The sequence below is a fragment of the Chlamydotis macqueenii genome, chromosome 2, assembly GCF_036417535.1.
Source record: "Chlamydotis macqueenii isolate bChlMac1 chromosome 2, bChlMac1.mat, whole genome shotgun sequence".
In the NCBI taxonomy this organism is placed as follows: domain Eukaryota; kingdom Metazoa; phylum Chordata; class Aves; order Otidiformes; family Otididae; genus Chlamydotis; species Chlamydotis macqueenii.
The window spans coordinates 103,863,554-103,880,046 of NC_141557.1; the positions used below are offsets into that span (position 1 = coordinate 103,863,554).

At 34.4% G+C, this 16,493-nt stretch overlaps 1 protein-coding gene across 1 annotated transcript in view; it reads right to left on the reverse strand.

Moving 5' to 3' along the window:
- DOK6 (docking protein 6) overlaps positions 1 to 16,493 on the reverse strand; it is a 262,700-nt gene that overhangs the window by 91,939 nt on the left and 154,268 nt on the right. The window contains exon 4 of the mRNA XM_086742170.1: positions 5,246 to 5,365. Within this exon, the coding sequence (XP_086598296.1) occupies positions 5,246 to 5,365 (120 nt within the window). The remainder of the gene's footprint in view (positions 1 to 5,245; positions 5,366 to 16,493) is intronic.

Genomic DNA, 16,493 nt, shown 5'->3' on the forward strand with positions numbered 1-16,493 from the left:
GTTACATTTTTACTAACAGAAATTAATGAGTTTCTTGCTATTAAAACCCAGGAAGTAAGACTTCTGTACTGTGGAATGTTTTTAAATAAAAAAGGAAAGTACAACAAATGTTATGAAAAAGAGGAAAAATTTTACAAAGGAAGCAATTTTATGATATATGAATTTAGAAATTAGGTGGGGAGTAAAAGTAAAAAAAATTAATTATTATTCAAACTTCTCTAGGCTTCTAAAACAAAAGTTGTCTTCATAATGCATTAAAAAAAAAGCCAAAGCAGCAGTAACACATAATAAAAAAGCATCATATTGACATCATAGGCATGACACCTAACAATAAATGAGCTTCAAAGGCAAAAGATGGATCAGGCCTTTTCTTCAGTTTAAAAATTTGCATTTTTACATTTACCTTTTTTCTTCACTGTTTACATCAGGTTTACAAGTAAAGTTTAACACAATATTTTTTAGTACAAGTATTCAGCTATTTTAGTGTCATTATTCAGTATTCAAAATAGACAGGAATAGAGTCTTCACAAAAAGGAAGCATCTGCTCTTAAAGAGGGAATTTAGTAGCACTGTCTACACATAATGCTTTTATAACCAATATTGTCTTGAATATTCTGGTCTCTTTTTCACAGTAAATATAGTCTGTCATTGTATACTGTCCATATGGATGACTTCTTTCTAATGACTTCCTTTTCTAAAGAATGAAAATACAGTGACACATTGGAAACAGTGATATTTGTAAAAGAATCATGAGCATGGACAAATTCTAGATACGATGACAGGCAAGTAGGTAAAATATTTAAAAATAAATTCTTTTGTTGTTATATTTGTAAGTGTATTGCAAATGCTTCCAAATGCATTGAGAGCTGAAAGGGAAGTTTCCATTTCTTCCAAATGAAGACAGCATTCTACATTCACTATTTCTTTTCCTAGCAGTATCTTGAGAAACCTAAGGAATATAATTTGTGTGTGTACGTATCACAGAATATTGCTTAGAAGACTACTTGTCAGCAGTGTTATCAGATCCAACTGAGTGTAGATTTTCTTTTCTTGAGTTATAACTGTGTATTATTATTTGCCTTATCATTGTATATACAGTTCTGCTGCCATTATACTAAACTAGTTATCTGAATGTCACCTTTACTGCTTTCAGTTTAAAACTATATTTTCATTCTTTATCAAATAACCTAAATGGACATTCATAAACAGTAAGAAACTGTTTGCTGTGAAAAGAAGTTTAAACAGAAACAAGGTTGCTGCTATAGGGCTGAGGAACACAAACAAATCACTTCGATTTGCAGAAGAGAGAAGGTAAAATGGTTGGAGAGCAACAGAAGCTTCATTTCAAATCTCCCTTTTATTAGAATCTGCGTACCATTGTAACCTAAACAGCCATTAGTTGAGAGCCTTAAATGTAAAAAGAAAACCACCTAATGATCATTTTCCGCAGCGGAGTTTACATAGCTAGACTTGCGGTAATAATTCCTGAAAGTAATAACAGAGGTGCAATCCAGTGAGAAGCTTTCTGTTATTGATGTGCTTTGCACAAGAACTGCTTAGATGTCTTCTCTGTTCTTCCTACAAGACACAATAGCTAGAGATCTCTGCTATAAGCACTGCAGATCTATAGTTTGGCTCTTTTAGCTATCACTACTGTGGAATTGCTTGGTGCTGGAGGGTCAAGCCATGGTGCAACTACAATAAAATAGATCTCACTAGCACTTACTGACAAGTCAGAACTATAAAAGTACAACTTTTTTCGGATCAATGCACTGCTGTAATTTTTTATCCTCATATGACAGAAATGCCTTATGAATGTATGGCCTTTTAGCCATGACATTTGCACACCAAACAGCTACTTTGCCAGCCTTTGGAACAAACTGTTTTGCAAACCATACTGTTGCATTCCTGTCACAGAGAATCAGGTGTCTTCCCTTCTGAAACTGAAAACTCAGGAGAACCACAAGAGTGAAAGTGGGAGGATAAACAGGCTCAGATGTAACAAGAAGAGATGTTAGACAAATCACAGAAAAAACATGTATTTTCCTTGCCAAGTATTTTCTGAAATGTGAATCCTCGAGTATAAAAAATATAAGTAGCACATAGCAATGAATTTTTATGGTCCCAGGGCATATGCAATGGCGATTAAGAAAATTATACGAATGTTGTAAACTGAAGGTACTGGCTATGACGGTCAGATACAAGGACTAAATCAGAAATCTACACAACAGAAAATTTACTATTTTTTTTCAAGAGATAGTAAATTTATTTGATCTCTTTAGTGAATACCCTCACAAGTGCATAACATAAACCATGCAAATGTCCTCTAAGGAAAGGAAAGAGCAAGTAGTTGGACAGAGGAAGAATATAGCATATTAAAAATATTATTACTAGGAAAATGCAAAGCAGCTCACAAAAAAAAAAAAAGCTATTTCTTTTATGATCAAGGAAGTATTTTATCAACTTTAAACATTTCAGAAAATCTTTAGGGTAAAATAACCATTTGAAAACAGAGAGTGGAGTGAATGGGATTAATGGTTAATATACCTGTTTTTTGGTATTAATAGCATTAATACTGTCATATCATAGAGATATCAACAGTATAGCACCATTACTCAATTGCTTTTAGCCCTTGAAATGTAAAAAATATATTAAAAACTGCAAAGCCACTGTCATTGTAGTCTTTATGACAATGCAATCTATGGTCTTGCTTAGATACTAAGAGACATCTTTTGCTCAGTGACCTGAAAGAAAGTCCTTGTATGGTTCAAGCAACAGGATCTGCATGAAACTAGATGCTGAGGATTTATGATTCTATCACAGGTTTTATAAACTGTATTCTCACATCTCTGCTTCCAGTAAATATTAATACATTGACTAACTCCAGAGGAATTCTATGATGTTGACAGACTTGCAATATGTTTTGAAATAGTGACATTCAAAGGTACTAAACCAATGTACATTTTTTATTTAACACAAAAATAATAAAATGACTCTGTGATGACAGAACTGCCATTTTTGCAGTGAGAAAGATTTTAGACATTTCGTATATATAGTCACTTTTCATGAATTGCAAATAGGAAAATTAACTTCGCTTTTCAATTTCAGGTCAACAAAAGCTCAGTAGACAATATGGGGAAAATGTGCAAGAAAATAAATTTTAAATTTGAATTTTTATCAGAGCTCCTCAAATGATTCCATCCTTCAATTAGTCACCTTTTCCATAAAATTGTCAAGTGAGGAATGACACTGCCAAGTTTGCAGAATACAATAACCAGTATAAACTGAAGTCACATTTCCACTGAAGTGATTTTACTGAAGGAATCTGCTAAACAAGTTTGAGTGCAACTGCAGGTTCTTACATCACAGCTAAATGAACAAAATGCTGGATTTCATACCAACAGTGAGAATCTCTGTACTCTCCCCTCCTTCCAGGTTGATTAAAAGATCTGCCCCCTCCCCCTCCATCCCAAACCAGAATTTGCTTTGCTTCTGAACAAGACAACTAAGGAGACGAGTTTGAATTTCAAACATGCTCATTAAAATGCAGAGTTGTGCATCAAGGGGTAGAGGGAAGGAAGTGAACAGGTATCAGAATTACTTGCCTGAGATGCTGTAACTAATGATTTAGCAGAGCATGATTGTCAAATATTTGATTATATGTATTTAGACACTTAGTTTAAAAGAATATGACTAATAATACCCTACATGCATTCTTATTCATGTGATTTGTACAAAAAATACATGCTTTGCCTCTTTGTTTCTTTTCATTTATTTACTTAGAACAATAAGGATGCTAATTATGTTCGTATATGCTGGTTGATAGCACTGCAATTAATTTCTAGACTAAAGCAATTGAAGTAAGACTAGTTGAGACAACAGAACTAATCTATGTCTTCTGGAGGTCATGTGTGTTTAAGTGGATCTCTTTCAAGAATAAGATAAAATGTAATATTTGCCATCTATGCCCAAAAGCTGCTGGACAGTACATGAATTCATTGCAGAAAGAGCTTGAGTAATTTCAAGCTATTTTTCTGCTCACATCACAGGCTTTTGACAAGATTTATTTCCCTTTATATTTGTGAAGAAACTCCACCTGCTCACATAGTTCTCCTTCAATAGCATGCATATGAGTTTTATATCTACCAGCAGATGGGACTCTTTGAGTGGTCTCTAATCATTATCACTTTCCTACAACATTAGTGGTTCTCCCTTCTATATTTGTTGAGTAGTTTGAGACTACAAATTAAATCTTGTGTCCCATATCAAGCAAACAACTTCACAAACTTTTGGACTTCTTTTAAATTGCACTTGAACAATATCTGATTTTTAAATAAAATTTCTTATTTTTGAATAAGATTTCTATATGTTTTATGCTATTATGTGCAGAGATGCCTGGACTCTCCTACGAAAGTAATACAATACAATTGATACAGTACTATTCATTCTATAATTTAATTATGTAATTTTGTTTATAATGGTAGTTGGCTGATATTTTATGACCTCTGAGGTAGTTTGTTTTATTACTTTGTTAAAAGCTATTGGATTTTATAAAAGCATCAAGACAGTAATAATAATTGAGTGCTGTAATTTAGGGAGGAACAAATGAGCACATTTCGCGTTGCCCTCATGTTCATTAATAGGAATTAAACGGCAGGATCATTACAGTTGTTCTTTTGTTATTGCATATTACATCCACTAGAATCCTTCCTGTGCGTGTGTCTAATCAGAAGTTCTGTTCCAAGTAGCCTTTAGATGAAGATTTACAAACTCAGGCTTAGGGTTGACTAGCATCTGTCATTGCCCTTCTCACTTGTCTCTGACAACATTTAGATGACTTTGACTTCATTATTCAAGACAGGTATGAGTTTAAAGCAAATATGTGTTTTGCAGTCCAAAATGGTATTGATATGCTCATCACTGTCTTTTAAAGTCTGTGGAAAAACAGTTGCTGTTTTATTCCTCTGCATAGAGGCCATTGTTTCAGAACCAGACAGGTCATAGTCATCATTTCCCATGACAGGAAAGCGTAAATACAATGAAGACATGAAGTCATTCTACGTGTGCTATTTGACATGGAATTTAATCATCTTGATTTGTAGGAAAAATAAGATTAAGCCTCAAAACCACATCCAAATGTTTAGTTATTAATGCTTTAGCTAATAGTAAAATCCTCACAACAACAAATACAAGCAAAGATAACACAGAACATCTAGGATCTAGGAGCAGTTACAAAGTTACTTACCATTTTGTTCTCTCTGGACTCCAGCAGCAAGCAAATCTGGTTCCCCAAGACTTATATCATTGAGCCTCGTTCCTAGACATTCCATGCAGAGATGTTTGCACCATTCCTCTGCCTCTAGTTCTGGAATAACAGAGAAGAAAAGAAAAAAAAACAAACAACCTTCTTACTGATCAGCTTTATGACAATATGCTTCTGTTGAAACATCAACTTTATTAGCATAAAGTTCCACACAAATTACTTTGCCTTGAGTTATGAACTTTTAAAAGGGTTTACACTATTAGGATTGCATTTTCCAGTTTCAAATTTGGGGATAGGAGGTGGATGGAGTTAACAAAAAAAGAGAAAGGAACAGTGACTTTTCAAGGCAGTATATTTCTAGTAGGCCTGCTTAAAAGAAAAATGCGATTTAGAAAAACATTAGATGTAATATCTGAAATATGATCTACTGCTTTTTAGGTGAATCTGAACTATTTAAGCACTTTCTGTTTCAAAAGGTTCTAGAGTATTTTTGTAGGACCAAAGGAAAAAGTAGTAATAAAATATCTTCAAATGCAAAACTTCCTTCTCTGCTGTACTGAATGGCTATGCCTGTCAAGTTAGTCTGAATAATTAATTTCTTCTGTTCTGTTCACCTTCCTTTGGTCTCAGAGAAATTCGGGCATTAGTCAGAACATTTGTACAAAAACTCAAAACCTCCTAGTCCTTTCTGAGTTCTCCATTGCATCCCATTGACGTACATCTGAGAGCTCTCTATATGCCAATCTACCAAGACATAATCTCCTCAAGGCATAACCTCCCAAGACACCATGATAGCCCCCCCCGCTACACCCAGCCTCATCTTATCCACTTCCTAAACTTAACATCACAAAATCTCTGGCATTGGTCAAACAAACAACATCTCAAGTTGATGTTCATACAGTGTGAAACCACAACAGTTAAAAATCATGCAAGTAGTCCAGCTGTCTTTTACAGAGTAGGCTTCACCTTAGGGAAACTTTTCGGAGAGCAGGCTTGGTACCAGGCACATGCTGAGGATCCATTGTCACAGTCAGTCTGTATTGTATTATCTTTAGGAGTGTGTGACTCCAGTCATCTAGAAACGTCTCTTTTAAACTAACTGCCACAGTTTTTTCATTCCTATTTTTGGTGACATCTGGAAAATACTTTTGTGACAATCTCTCAAATATAGTGCTGAAATTTGGAGAGATAGAAAAATACTGCATGGAAGCCCTGAAGCATCTAGTGATGATGACTCATTGTAATTTGTGAAAATTTATATCCAAGAAAAATCTTTCCATGACTAATTGGTGCAGTCCTCAAATGCTCGCTTGGTTAGGCATAGATCTCAAGTGACAGAAACATTTGCTGGAAAAGAGAGGGAGGCAGGTACACAATTCCAGGTCTCCAAGAACCTTTGGATAATCTCCTTTGTTCAGGGCCCTGAATAATCCAGGAATAGATTGCTCCTGAGTTATTCTGGCTATCAGCTAACTGAGTTCCCAGGCAGACAGCTCAGATAACAGAGCCTGTTTGGGGATTTTTGAGAGCCAAATGTAGCTGTTGTCACAGAGACACAAACAGTCTTGGGGGGAGCTTCTTCAGAGCACTGCAAGCAAAAGGGTTGCCCTTAACCCTTCCCAATTTTTTGCAGTCTTTGCCTCAGGACACAGTTCTCCAAAGCTGGTCTTCTCATAACATCCTCAGCTTCTGGTGGTAAGAGACAGAACTTTCTGTCAGTAACATCCAGATGATATTTAACTTTGTATGTGGAAAGAAAATATTGACATAACAGCCTACTGTTCCTTAACACTTCCACAGATACAGCCTGATGGAAGTAAGGAGAGAAGAGGTATATCTCTAGACAGCAATAAAAACGTAGGGCTTTTAAAAGGAATAAGATTAATTTATTTAGAAGTCTTCCTCCAAAATTCACCTTCTGCTCATGCATGAAGAAATTTCCCTCCTGTTTTGCCTTCCTCTCCTCATGCTTTGCCGTTTCCCTGGATATTTGTGAGGCCTGTTGAACCAGAGCCATGCTTTATAAATCATACCTTGCTATGGAGAGGGCTTCATGCCAGGGAGATGATAGAAGCAGAACACAAGACATGCTGCCTTATTCTGGCAGCATGCAGAAGGGGCGTGGAGGCCACTGCACTGGCACATGGCTAAGTCAACCCCCCTCCAGGAGAACTTCCACTGAGTCACCGAGCATCTCCTTCCAGCTCAGATAAACTCAGGAGCAGCAGTGCAGAAAGGCTGATCATACAAAGGTGACAGTGCAAATCTAGTCCAGTGCCCCCAATTTTTCCTTCCCTTCCATCTCATAATTTCTTTTCTGCCTAAACCACATCGCAGAACAATATATATGCTGACAGAATGCATAGCTTTTTATAAAGCCTGTAATTTTTCCTGGAGTATGGTTAGGATATAACATTTCATCTACTTTACAAAATTTTTGTTATTTTCTTTCATTGTGCCTGCACCCAGATGGAAAGAGTACATTCTGGAAATGTAGAATGAGATGATGGTAAACAAACACTAAACTAACCTTTCTGATTTTACAAACATCTAAGGAGAGAGGAAAAAATACTGGCATTTCAATAAATCCAGCTTAATATCAATATATATTCAAAACAGGACTCTTAAGTAAAAGCAACAAGTTCTATTTATATGTATTCTCACACCACATTTCCAGGAGATATTTTGGGAGAGAAACAAACAAACAAAAGCATTGTTCTAGGAAGCTGTTTCTTGTGAGCATCTTTGTTTTTGTCTCCTCAATCCACTTGCCTCTCTCTATTACAGGAACATCTAGATCTTGAACGGTTGGATCCAGAAATTGCCTTTCAGAGTGTGTGAGTCTGGCAGTTTAATTTAAGCTGCTGCTTCTTCATTGCCAGCCATTGATGATTAGACCCCGACTAGACCATTCTCCAACTGCCACACAGGAGAAACTTATCTTATTGTGAGCATTATAAGATCATGGCTATATTTTGCAAACTGTAGGCTATAACATGCATCGTATTGTCTTATAACTCAAAATTTGTATCTCAAAAAATAATTGATTTAATACTACAGAAAATATAGTTTCAATGCTGAACTGAAATATCTTCCCACAGAAATGTGAGGATTTGTGTCTGCTTTCAGAATCATCAACATTCTCTACAAATGTGTTTGGAAGGCCAAGGCTATGTGGGTACTGTGCGAATTAGTTTTACCTAATGCATCCTGATAGTTATTGCTTACTTGCAAGGGATTGCCTTCAACCTTTGGCTTGTTAGACATGTGAAATCTTCTTTAGAAGCAGCTCAAAGCCAAAACTGTATTCTCCTTTTGTCATGTGCACCTGTAAAGCAGTTCACTATTCTTTTGTAAAAGGTCTATAGAATATTTTTGTTTCTAGATAACAAACTAAATACTATTTATGATTTTAAAAATTTGTTATAATTTACAGTACATAAATGCATCAGTCACAGTAGCAATCTTTAAGAATGACAGCTACCATGTTGTCACAAGACAGGTACCATTGTTTCTTCTTTATTTTGATTATATGCATATATTGAAACAGATGAAATATTGCAGTAAAACCAAGCCATTAAAAGCTGTCAGTAAAGTTCTTCTCTTTAATGCATATAGATTAGATTTATTGGTGGTAAATGCTGAGCTTTTAGTCATAACTGGTACTTGTCATTAAAAAATTTAGTTTCCTTTTAAGATAACTGAATTCTTGGGCTGAATGATAAATTGTAAAGTATGCTTTCAAACCTATTAATAAAATCCAAATACTTGCATTTTCATCTTTACTGTTACTGTTATAAAGTGCTGCTAGACAAATGTCATGAGGTGAGATAAAGCACAAAGAGATGGGAGATCTTGTTTAGGCACTGCTTATTGCATAAGAAATATTACTGGGAACAAATCTGTAAACTTGTTATCTAAAAATCCACACCTTATTATTGGCAACATTTTCCTGCAGTTTAACTGAGCTTCTAGGTCATGCCTGAGGTTATATGTCATTTCTACTTCAGTTCCCAGGTGATTAAACTGGTGCTGTACCTACTCCAACTGCTGCAGTTGTGTATTGCAAATGTATATTAAAAATATGTTCTAAAAACGATTATGAAATAATATTGGCAAATGGGGTTAGAAATATAAGTTTGTAATAGTGAAAGAACTCTTCTGCTACTTATAGTTTAAAATAGTTCATGACCCACAACATATTTTACAGGGAGGAGGTGGTAGGGAGGAGATACAGATATATTTCACTTCACTCTTCTTAGAGATCCTCTAGCTCGCTAAGGCTAGAGGCAGGATTGTTTTCAGACTGTTGACTCGGGAAGCATTTTGTGTGTAGACTACACAAATACCTTATGAATCCTGATAACGTCACTTTTTTTTTCACATTTACCTCCTGTGCTCCCATTGCACAATCCTTCAGGAGCCTGTTGTCACCCACTACAAGTGGCCAAAAGTCAAACGCCACTAGTCTCAGATAATGCCCCAAAGAGGTGACTATTTCTGTTCAGTTCAACTTTTGCCTCCTTGAGTAAGGCCATCTCCTGCTCTGCAAGGCAGTGTTCTCCATTCCAGGAGATCCCTTCTGTCACTAACAGCAGCATATTATCTCATTTAAAAAAAAAAAAAAAGACTCAATTTATATGCAACTACTAAAGTTTAAAAACAAAGTTGAGGAAGTCTGTCTCTTCCTCTTCTCATGCAGCCCACATAAAATGATGTGACCAAAGATTTAAGTTGGAAATAACATGTATGTAATATTAGAGGGGATAACAAACATTGTCCTTGTGTAAATTAAAAGACTTCACTTACTTTCTGAGCTTTCTCTAATGTCCAACTGTATAAACCTAAATTGTTAGTTCCTTCATTTCTGAAACATTTTAATATATTTTTCTGCAACTTACTTCTATAAGAGGTCTAAACCCAACTGAATATTTTTACTCTGAGTGAAACTGGAGAATCTTTTCTGATGGGATTAGTAGGACTTAGACCTCATACTCTACCAAGAAAGAAAGATGGTACAGAAAAGTCACATGTGCCAATTTATCTCTTTTAAAAATCACCCAGCCTTAATTAGAAGTTAATAGGAAAAAATATCACAGAATTCCCGTAGGACTGATGTGCTATTATACTGTGCCGCATACAATATATGCAGCAACTTAATTTCTTTTTTTTTCACTAGCAAATAACATTATTTCCTGCAGGCATGGAATTTCTTATCAAAAACAATAATACCTTAAAAAAATCTTTCCTTTATCAGGATACATATATCATCCTTTAATGATCCAAACATAATTTTATTTTATAAATATTAAAAATATGTTATCAAACAGTATCTGCATCACTTAGGGCACTTTTAACAGAGCACATCACACATGGTCAAACACATATACAAATGCAAATAATGTTGCTATTTGCTGTCATTGCTCAGAGGAACATATGGACAGTGCCAATTTTGTGTAATAACATGTATTACTGATGAACAGTGGCTATGTATGAATTAAGATTTTTTTTTGTTGAATGATAGATAAGAAGCAATGAAGAGGAGATACAGTCTATTTAGTGTAAAATAACAGAAAATTAGTCTCTATGTAGACTAAGACTTGCTTTCAGTTAGATGCTAACAGAGATAATGGGCTGTAGCTCTGAAAGTAATTTGGTTATCAAAATTATTTTTTTTTATTGACCAATTATATTTGAAGACATTTTATGAGCTATGGGACTCATGTTTAGAATTTTTGCTTGTGTTTCAACTACTACTACCTCTAAGGAAACTATTTTTCTTGAACTGTGAATCTTTCACCTGAAGTGGATACATTTACTGAAAAAGCTCTACATTCAGGCTGTGACAAAATATTTTAAAGGAAGTCTGACAATATTCTTTGAAAAAATAGATGGCAAGTCAAGTTCCTCAGAAGTTTTTGTCATTGCCACTTTTTTTCTTTGAATACCATAAGACTATTAATTTTTAACTATTTCCAGCTATTAAAATGTATGTTTTTGAATATGCCATCAGTTTAATCATACCCACCTTTCTTTGTACAACTTAAGCATTACAAATTCTTTTGCTTAAAGAAATACTGAATAATGCAGAAATCAAGCTAAATGAATAATTATAGAATATGAAAACATATTATTCTGCAATTTTAACTGTTGGAATATTTTGCTAATGTACTTTTTTAACTGAGGGAAGATATAGTCTAAGTATTATACAAAAATAAACTTTTATTTTCCCATCATTTGCTATTTTAAACTTGTGCTGCCATGAGGATAACACACTCAATTAAAATAATTACCAGAATACATTTATTAGCAGTAATAAAATTAAAATTCATATTTCTGCCAGAAAAAAATCTACCCTTATCTGGAGATGCTGCAAGACAGATCACAAACAGGGTTCTGATAATTTTAATGTATGCATGTACCTGTGTTTGCAAATAGCCAGCTGTGTACCCATGTAGTTAGCGAGGTATATGAGCACTGACATTTTCCTGACGTCTCCCTTCATTTCTGCAAGTCTGAGTGCTTTTGAAAGCAATAACAGTATTTAAAGAGGTTTATCATATTGATGTTACTATTCATTAAACTAGTTCTCTAAACCAGACTTTAGTTGCACATAATATCTACTCTTACCTACATTGCTCCTCCTTTCCAGTTAAAATTGCAATGAAAGAGCCCCCTTCACTCAAACTCTAACACTGACTAGCAGTCCCTAACCAAAGTTAAAGCAGTAGGAAACAAAGTTTTCCATTTGAAATGCTGCTTTAAAATATAGTTTTCATTCAGAAACAGAATTTACTCGCCTTGTTCAAAAAATGGAGAATGTATGGGAAAGTTAAGAGAAACAGTTAATCTACAAGACATTTCCTCTGCTCAATACTAGTGCTAATGTAACTATAGGAGATTTGTTTTCTTTTTTTCTTTAGGTAAATTACGAATTGCTATTAAAAAAAATGAATATCACTTTGCTCAGTGATTGGTCCTACAGAAATGAATGATGCCATTAGGGGAAGAAAATGCTACTTAGTGGATAAATTAGTCCTTGAGGGTAGATTTACAGGTATCCTTACAGATAGTGTATTCTACTTCACGCTGAGGACTAGTGACTCTCATTATACCATAAATGTTAATCAAGCATTAGTATGTCCAACAGATCAACAGTGAGCTGACAGAGCATCATTACTCAATATCCCCAGCAAACTTATATGCTCAATTCAAACTTTCTTTCAAGGGCAAAGTAATAATTATGAAAACCTGCCTGAACAGAGAAGAAACATTTACATTTTGTCTGAAACTAACAGGCCAGTTACAAGAATCTGGCATGGGAATTACACAGTTCCCCAGGATTTTCAATCCATACCTGTTTCAGCAGTTATTAATGTTAGATGACAATAGCATGAAAGTAAAATAACCTCAGGCAGCTTGTCTGTAGAGGGATTGACATAAATACCATCAGTCAACTGTCCAAAAAGAGTCTGTCACTAGTAACATAACACACAGAGGATGCTATCACATCAACCTACGCAGCTACCCCATGATTGGCATTCAGCCATAGCATTTTTCTGGCTTAAAACGTCATAGTATTTCAGATTTAGTCTATCCCTACAACACGTTTATTCTTCTTGGAAAAGTTACAGGGCCTTTTCTTAAATGCATCAGAAATTTAATACTTTCTGTGTAAATCCAAAGTATGCTCCTCTCCCATTGTCAAGTGTTTAAGTTACGGTCTAGTAAGAGGATCCATACCCAAATAAACTAGTACAAATCGTACGGTTAATTTCACTTTTTTTTTTTTTTTAAATGTTAAATATTCAATCTTATCTTTGAACTATTGACAAATCTTGCTGCTTGAAGATCAGAAATGCTGTTAGATAAGGTAAATAATTCTAAAAGTATTATTTTCCTATACATAATCAAGGTGATAAGGGCAAGTTTCAAAATGCACCACTGCCACTATATGCTTCATTGCTCTCATGCCTTTGACCATGACTTTCATTTCAGCCATCTGAATATCTTCTGTGTTAAATCAGTAGAAGCAGACAATGACTAGCAGACTAGGAAGACTTTGGAATCTCCCTTTCTTCCTTTCTTTGTCTAAACATGTCTGGCGAAGGCAAGAATTCCAGCTTTGAATACTTAGACTTATTAAAAACAGTCCTATTTTGACTGAGTATGGAGGGCATTGTTAGTGTTGCCCCTTTCTGATATTGCAAAGACTCTAGGAAACCTTTCCTGCACAGTGCTATATCCCACTTCCAAAATAACAAACCTCCTGAAAGAATATATTTTTTTTTCTTTCTGCTCTTCCATTGCCTAAGAAACAGAGCATTTTCCCCCAAACTCTAAAACTAGAGTTGTTCAGATCTGAGTCCTTGCTACAATTAGAGTTAACAATCACAATTTTATGTCATTGGAAGTGCAAAGAAGCTGATTCAGAGAAATTGCAGATAACTTCTGTCCTAATTAATCTCTAAGATCATAACACCATGGTATGTCTTCTACTTGATTTTCAGTTGCATAAAATTTTACTCTCAGATAGAACTAAGTATTAGCTAGAGATGACTCCATGTGTCTTCTGTTTTATTCTTGGTGGATTTTAATGTGGTACTACTGCAAAAAGAAAAAAAAAAGCCAACCCTTAAAAGTTGCATAGTCTAGAGTTAGTATCTAAGGAAATATAATGAGAAATGTCTCTCAAATTTCATATCTGAAGAATTTAAATGCAAGAGGATTCTTTTTTATTACGAATTCTTCACATTTCTTGCTCTCATTTTACATTTATCTTGTATATTTTATTCTCAGCATTAAATGGGTCCCTACATTTGATGCACCTAAATTTTATTTCAATTTTAAACATGTTTCATGAAAATAGACATTCTTCAAATGTCTATGAAAATAAATGCTTTACAGTCAAGCAAAATCCCCTGTAAATATTAGTCTCCTAAAATAAAATTGTATCTAAGTTATGCCAGTTTAGATTCCTGGTTTTTTATATACACCACTGATATCTCTACTAACATGATCCTATGTAAGAGACACACATGGCTGCCTAAGAAGAGGCAGTCTCCTTAAAGCTGTAACTCAGAATCTCAACTTTCATTAAGTTAATAGGATTTTTTTTTCTTTTTAAAATTTCAATGGAACAGTTCTAAGATTCAGCACAGCAAAACTATGTCCTTTACTGAACCAGAAAAACAGCAGATAGATCCAACTTCAATTATGTATCATTTTCCTCCAAGAAAATCAGAATATCTTGTTGAAAGCAAGATTACAGAATATACCAAGATTAAATCATTTGAAACTTCAAGAACTCTTCTGAATGACGGCTTAAGGCCATGTTAACTGCAGAGTCACTGATAAAAGACTGTTTTATTTCAAATCTTTCATCCTTATTTAAGGGTAAACAACTAATCATAAAAGTATAAAGCATGTTTAAATTTAATACTTTGAACCATATACAGCAAGAACTGCACAGAAAGGTTAGGATTTGGGTTTGTAAATCAGTGGGTGCTATTACAGTGAAAATCAGTATCTGAAGATGAAGTTGTAATTTATCCACACTGGTTATCAATTGTCCACTTACAGCTTACTTGTGAACTGATGTATAAACACATGCAGTAGTAGAGTGCAGTGGATAGATGTCCTTTCCTTTATAGAAAATTTAGATTCATACACTAGCAAAGACTGGTTTCCTGTGTTCCTTACTTGGAGTCCAGGCAAAGGCTCTCTTTGGAATTTCTCATGATCTAGGCTAAATTCAAGTCCAGGTTCTCCCTGGCTGATATCTTTTAATGCAGAGAACAAGCTGGAAAACCAATTACAAACAGAAATTAGTTATTAACAGTAGGGATGAGAAAATTTATCAGTGTCATTTAAAAAGGAGTTATGTAGCACACTCAACAAATGGGCAAAAGTACAATATATATGCTGCCATATGTTTTTCCTGATTTTGTATTAATGCTTTTAAATGAGGAAATGGCTGACTTGAATGTTACTCTTCCTTTTGCTTGGAAACTGTGGCCTACTCCTAAGCTGTATTGCCTTAAAAAATGCAAAAAAAAAAAAAACCACCCTTTTGATTTTGTGATATGTGAGGGTAACTAGGGGTTTATTGCTTATTCATAAACAAATGAATTTGACATCAGAGTTTTTTTCCTGGATCACAGTGTTGCAATGAGACCATAGTAGCAGCCAGATCACAAAAAACAACTAAATGCTTAATTAGTTCCTTTTTTTCTGAGTCTGATAAGATCAGGCAGACACTTATTATACTTGACATTTTCATAATAAACCCTAACATATGTCTTTGCATAGAATCTTTACAACTTTTAAAATTAATGAATCAGTTTCCATGCGCAAAACCAGTAGTCTAATACAGTAGATTGAAGCACGAATTAAAAAAAGTTGTTATACAAATTATAGTGAAATTTTGGAGGAGCGGTGCTTTATTGAGCTAGAAAGAGAGAAATATTTTCTGTTTATATCAGAAAAATTGGCATCTTCTTTTACTCCCTTGATTTGATCCCTCATGAAACCCAAGGTTTATATTAACAAATACATGTGTAATGCTTGTAAGTACAAAGATAAAATTTGATTGAATGTTTTCACATATACACTACTTAGAGTTATGAATTTGTTGGTTTTGTTCAAGACACCCTTTAAAGACAACACTTATTTCTTCAGTATTCATAATAACCTTCACCAGCAAAGATACAAATTGTTTTACATGCTGTCATCTATCTGATTCACAAAGGAGACTAAAATTATAGATATTACAACCTTACAAAATTAAAATGATTTAAAACCTTGTAATTCATGGGCTACCACTGTTTTCTTAATTTAGCATTCACACAGATACAAACTGCCTACAAAGTAGTTTGACATAATCACATGTAGAAACATACAACTCTTCTTCCAGCTTCTTCCTACTCACATTTTCTAGTACTATATCATCGCAGATTTTAAAAATAAATTCTTAGCAATTAAGATTTTAAGCCTTTTCACCTAGTTTGTTATCTTACATTATTAATTCTTATTATACTCGTGACTACATTTTAACTAAAATGGCAATTTTCGATAGAATATGAATCTGAGGAAATCTCCAGATATCAAGAAATGCATAGCAGGGCATTGCATTTGAAGGACTAGTTAATGACACACAGAATTCTTAGAATTTCCTTTCACTTGGTCCTTAACCACAGTAACATACATTTTCATCTAAGTCATATTTCTA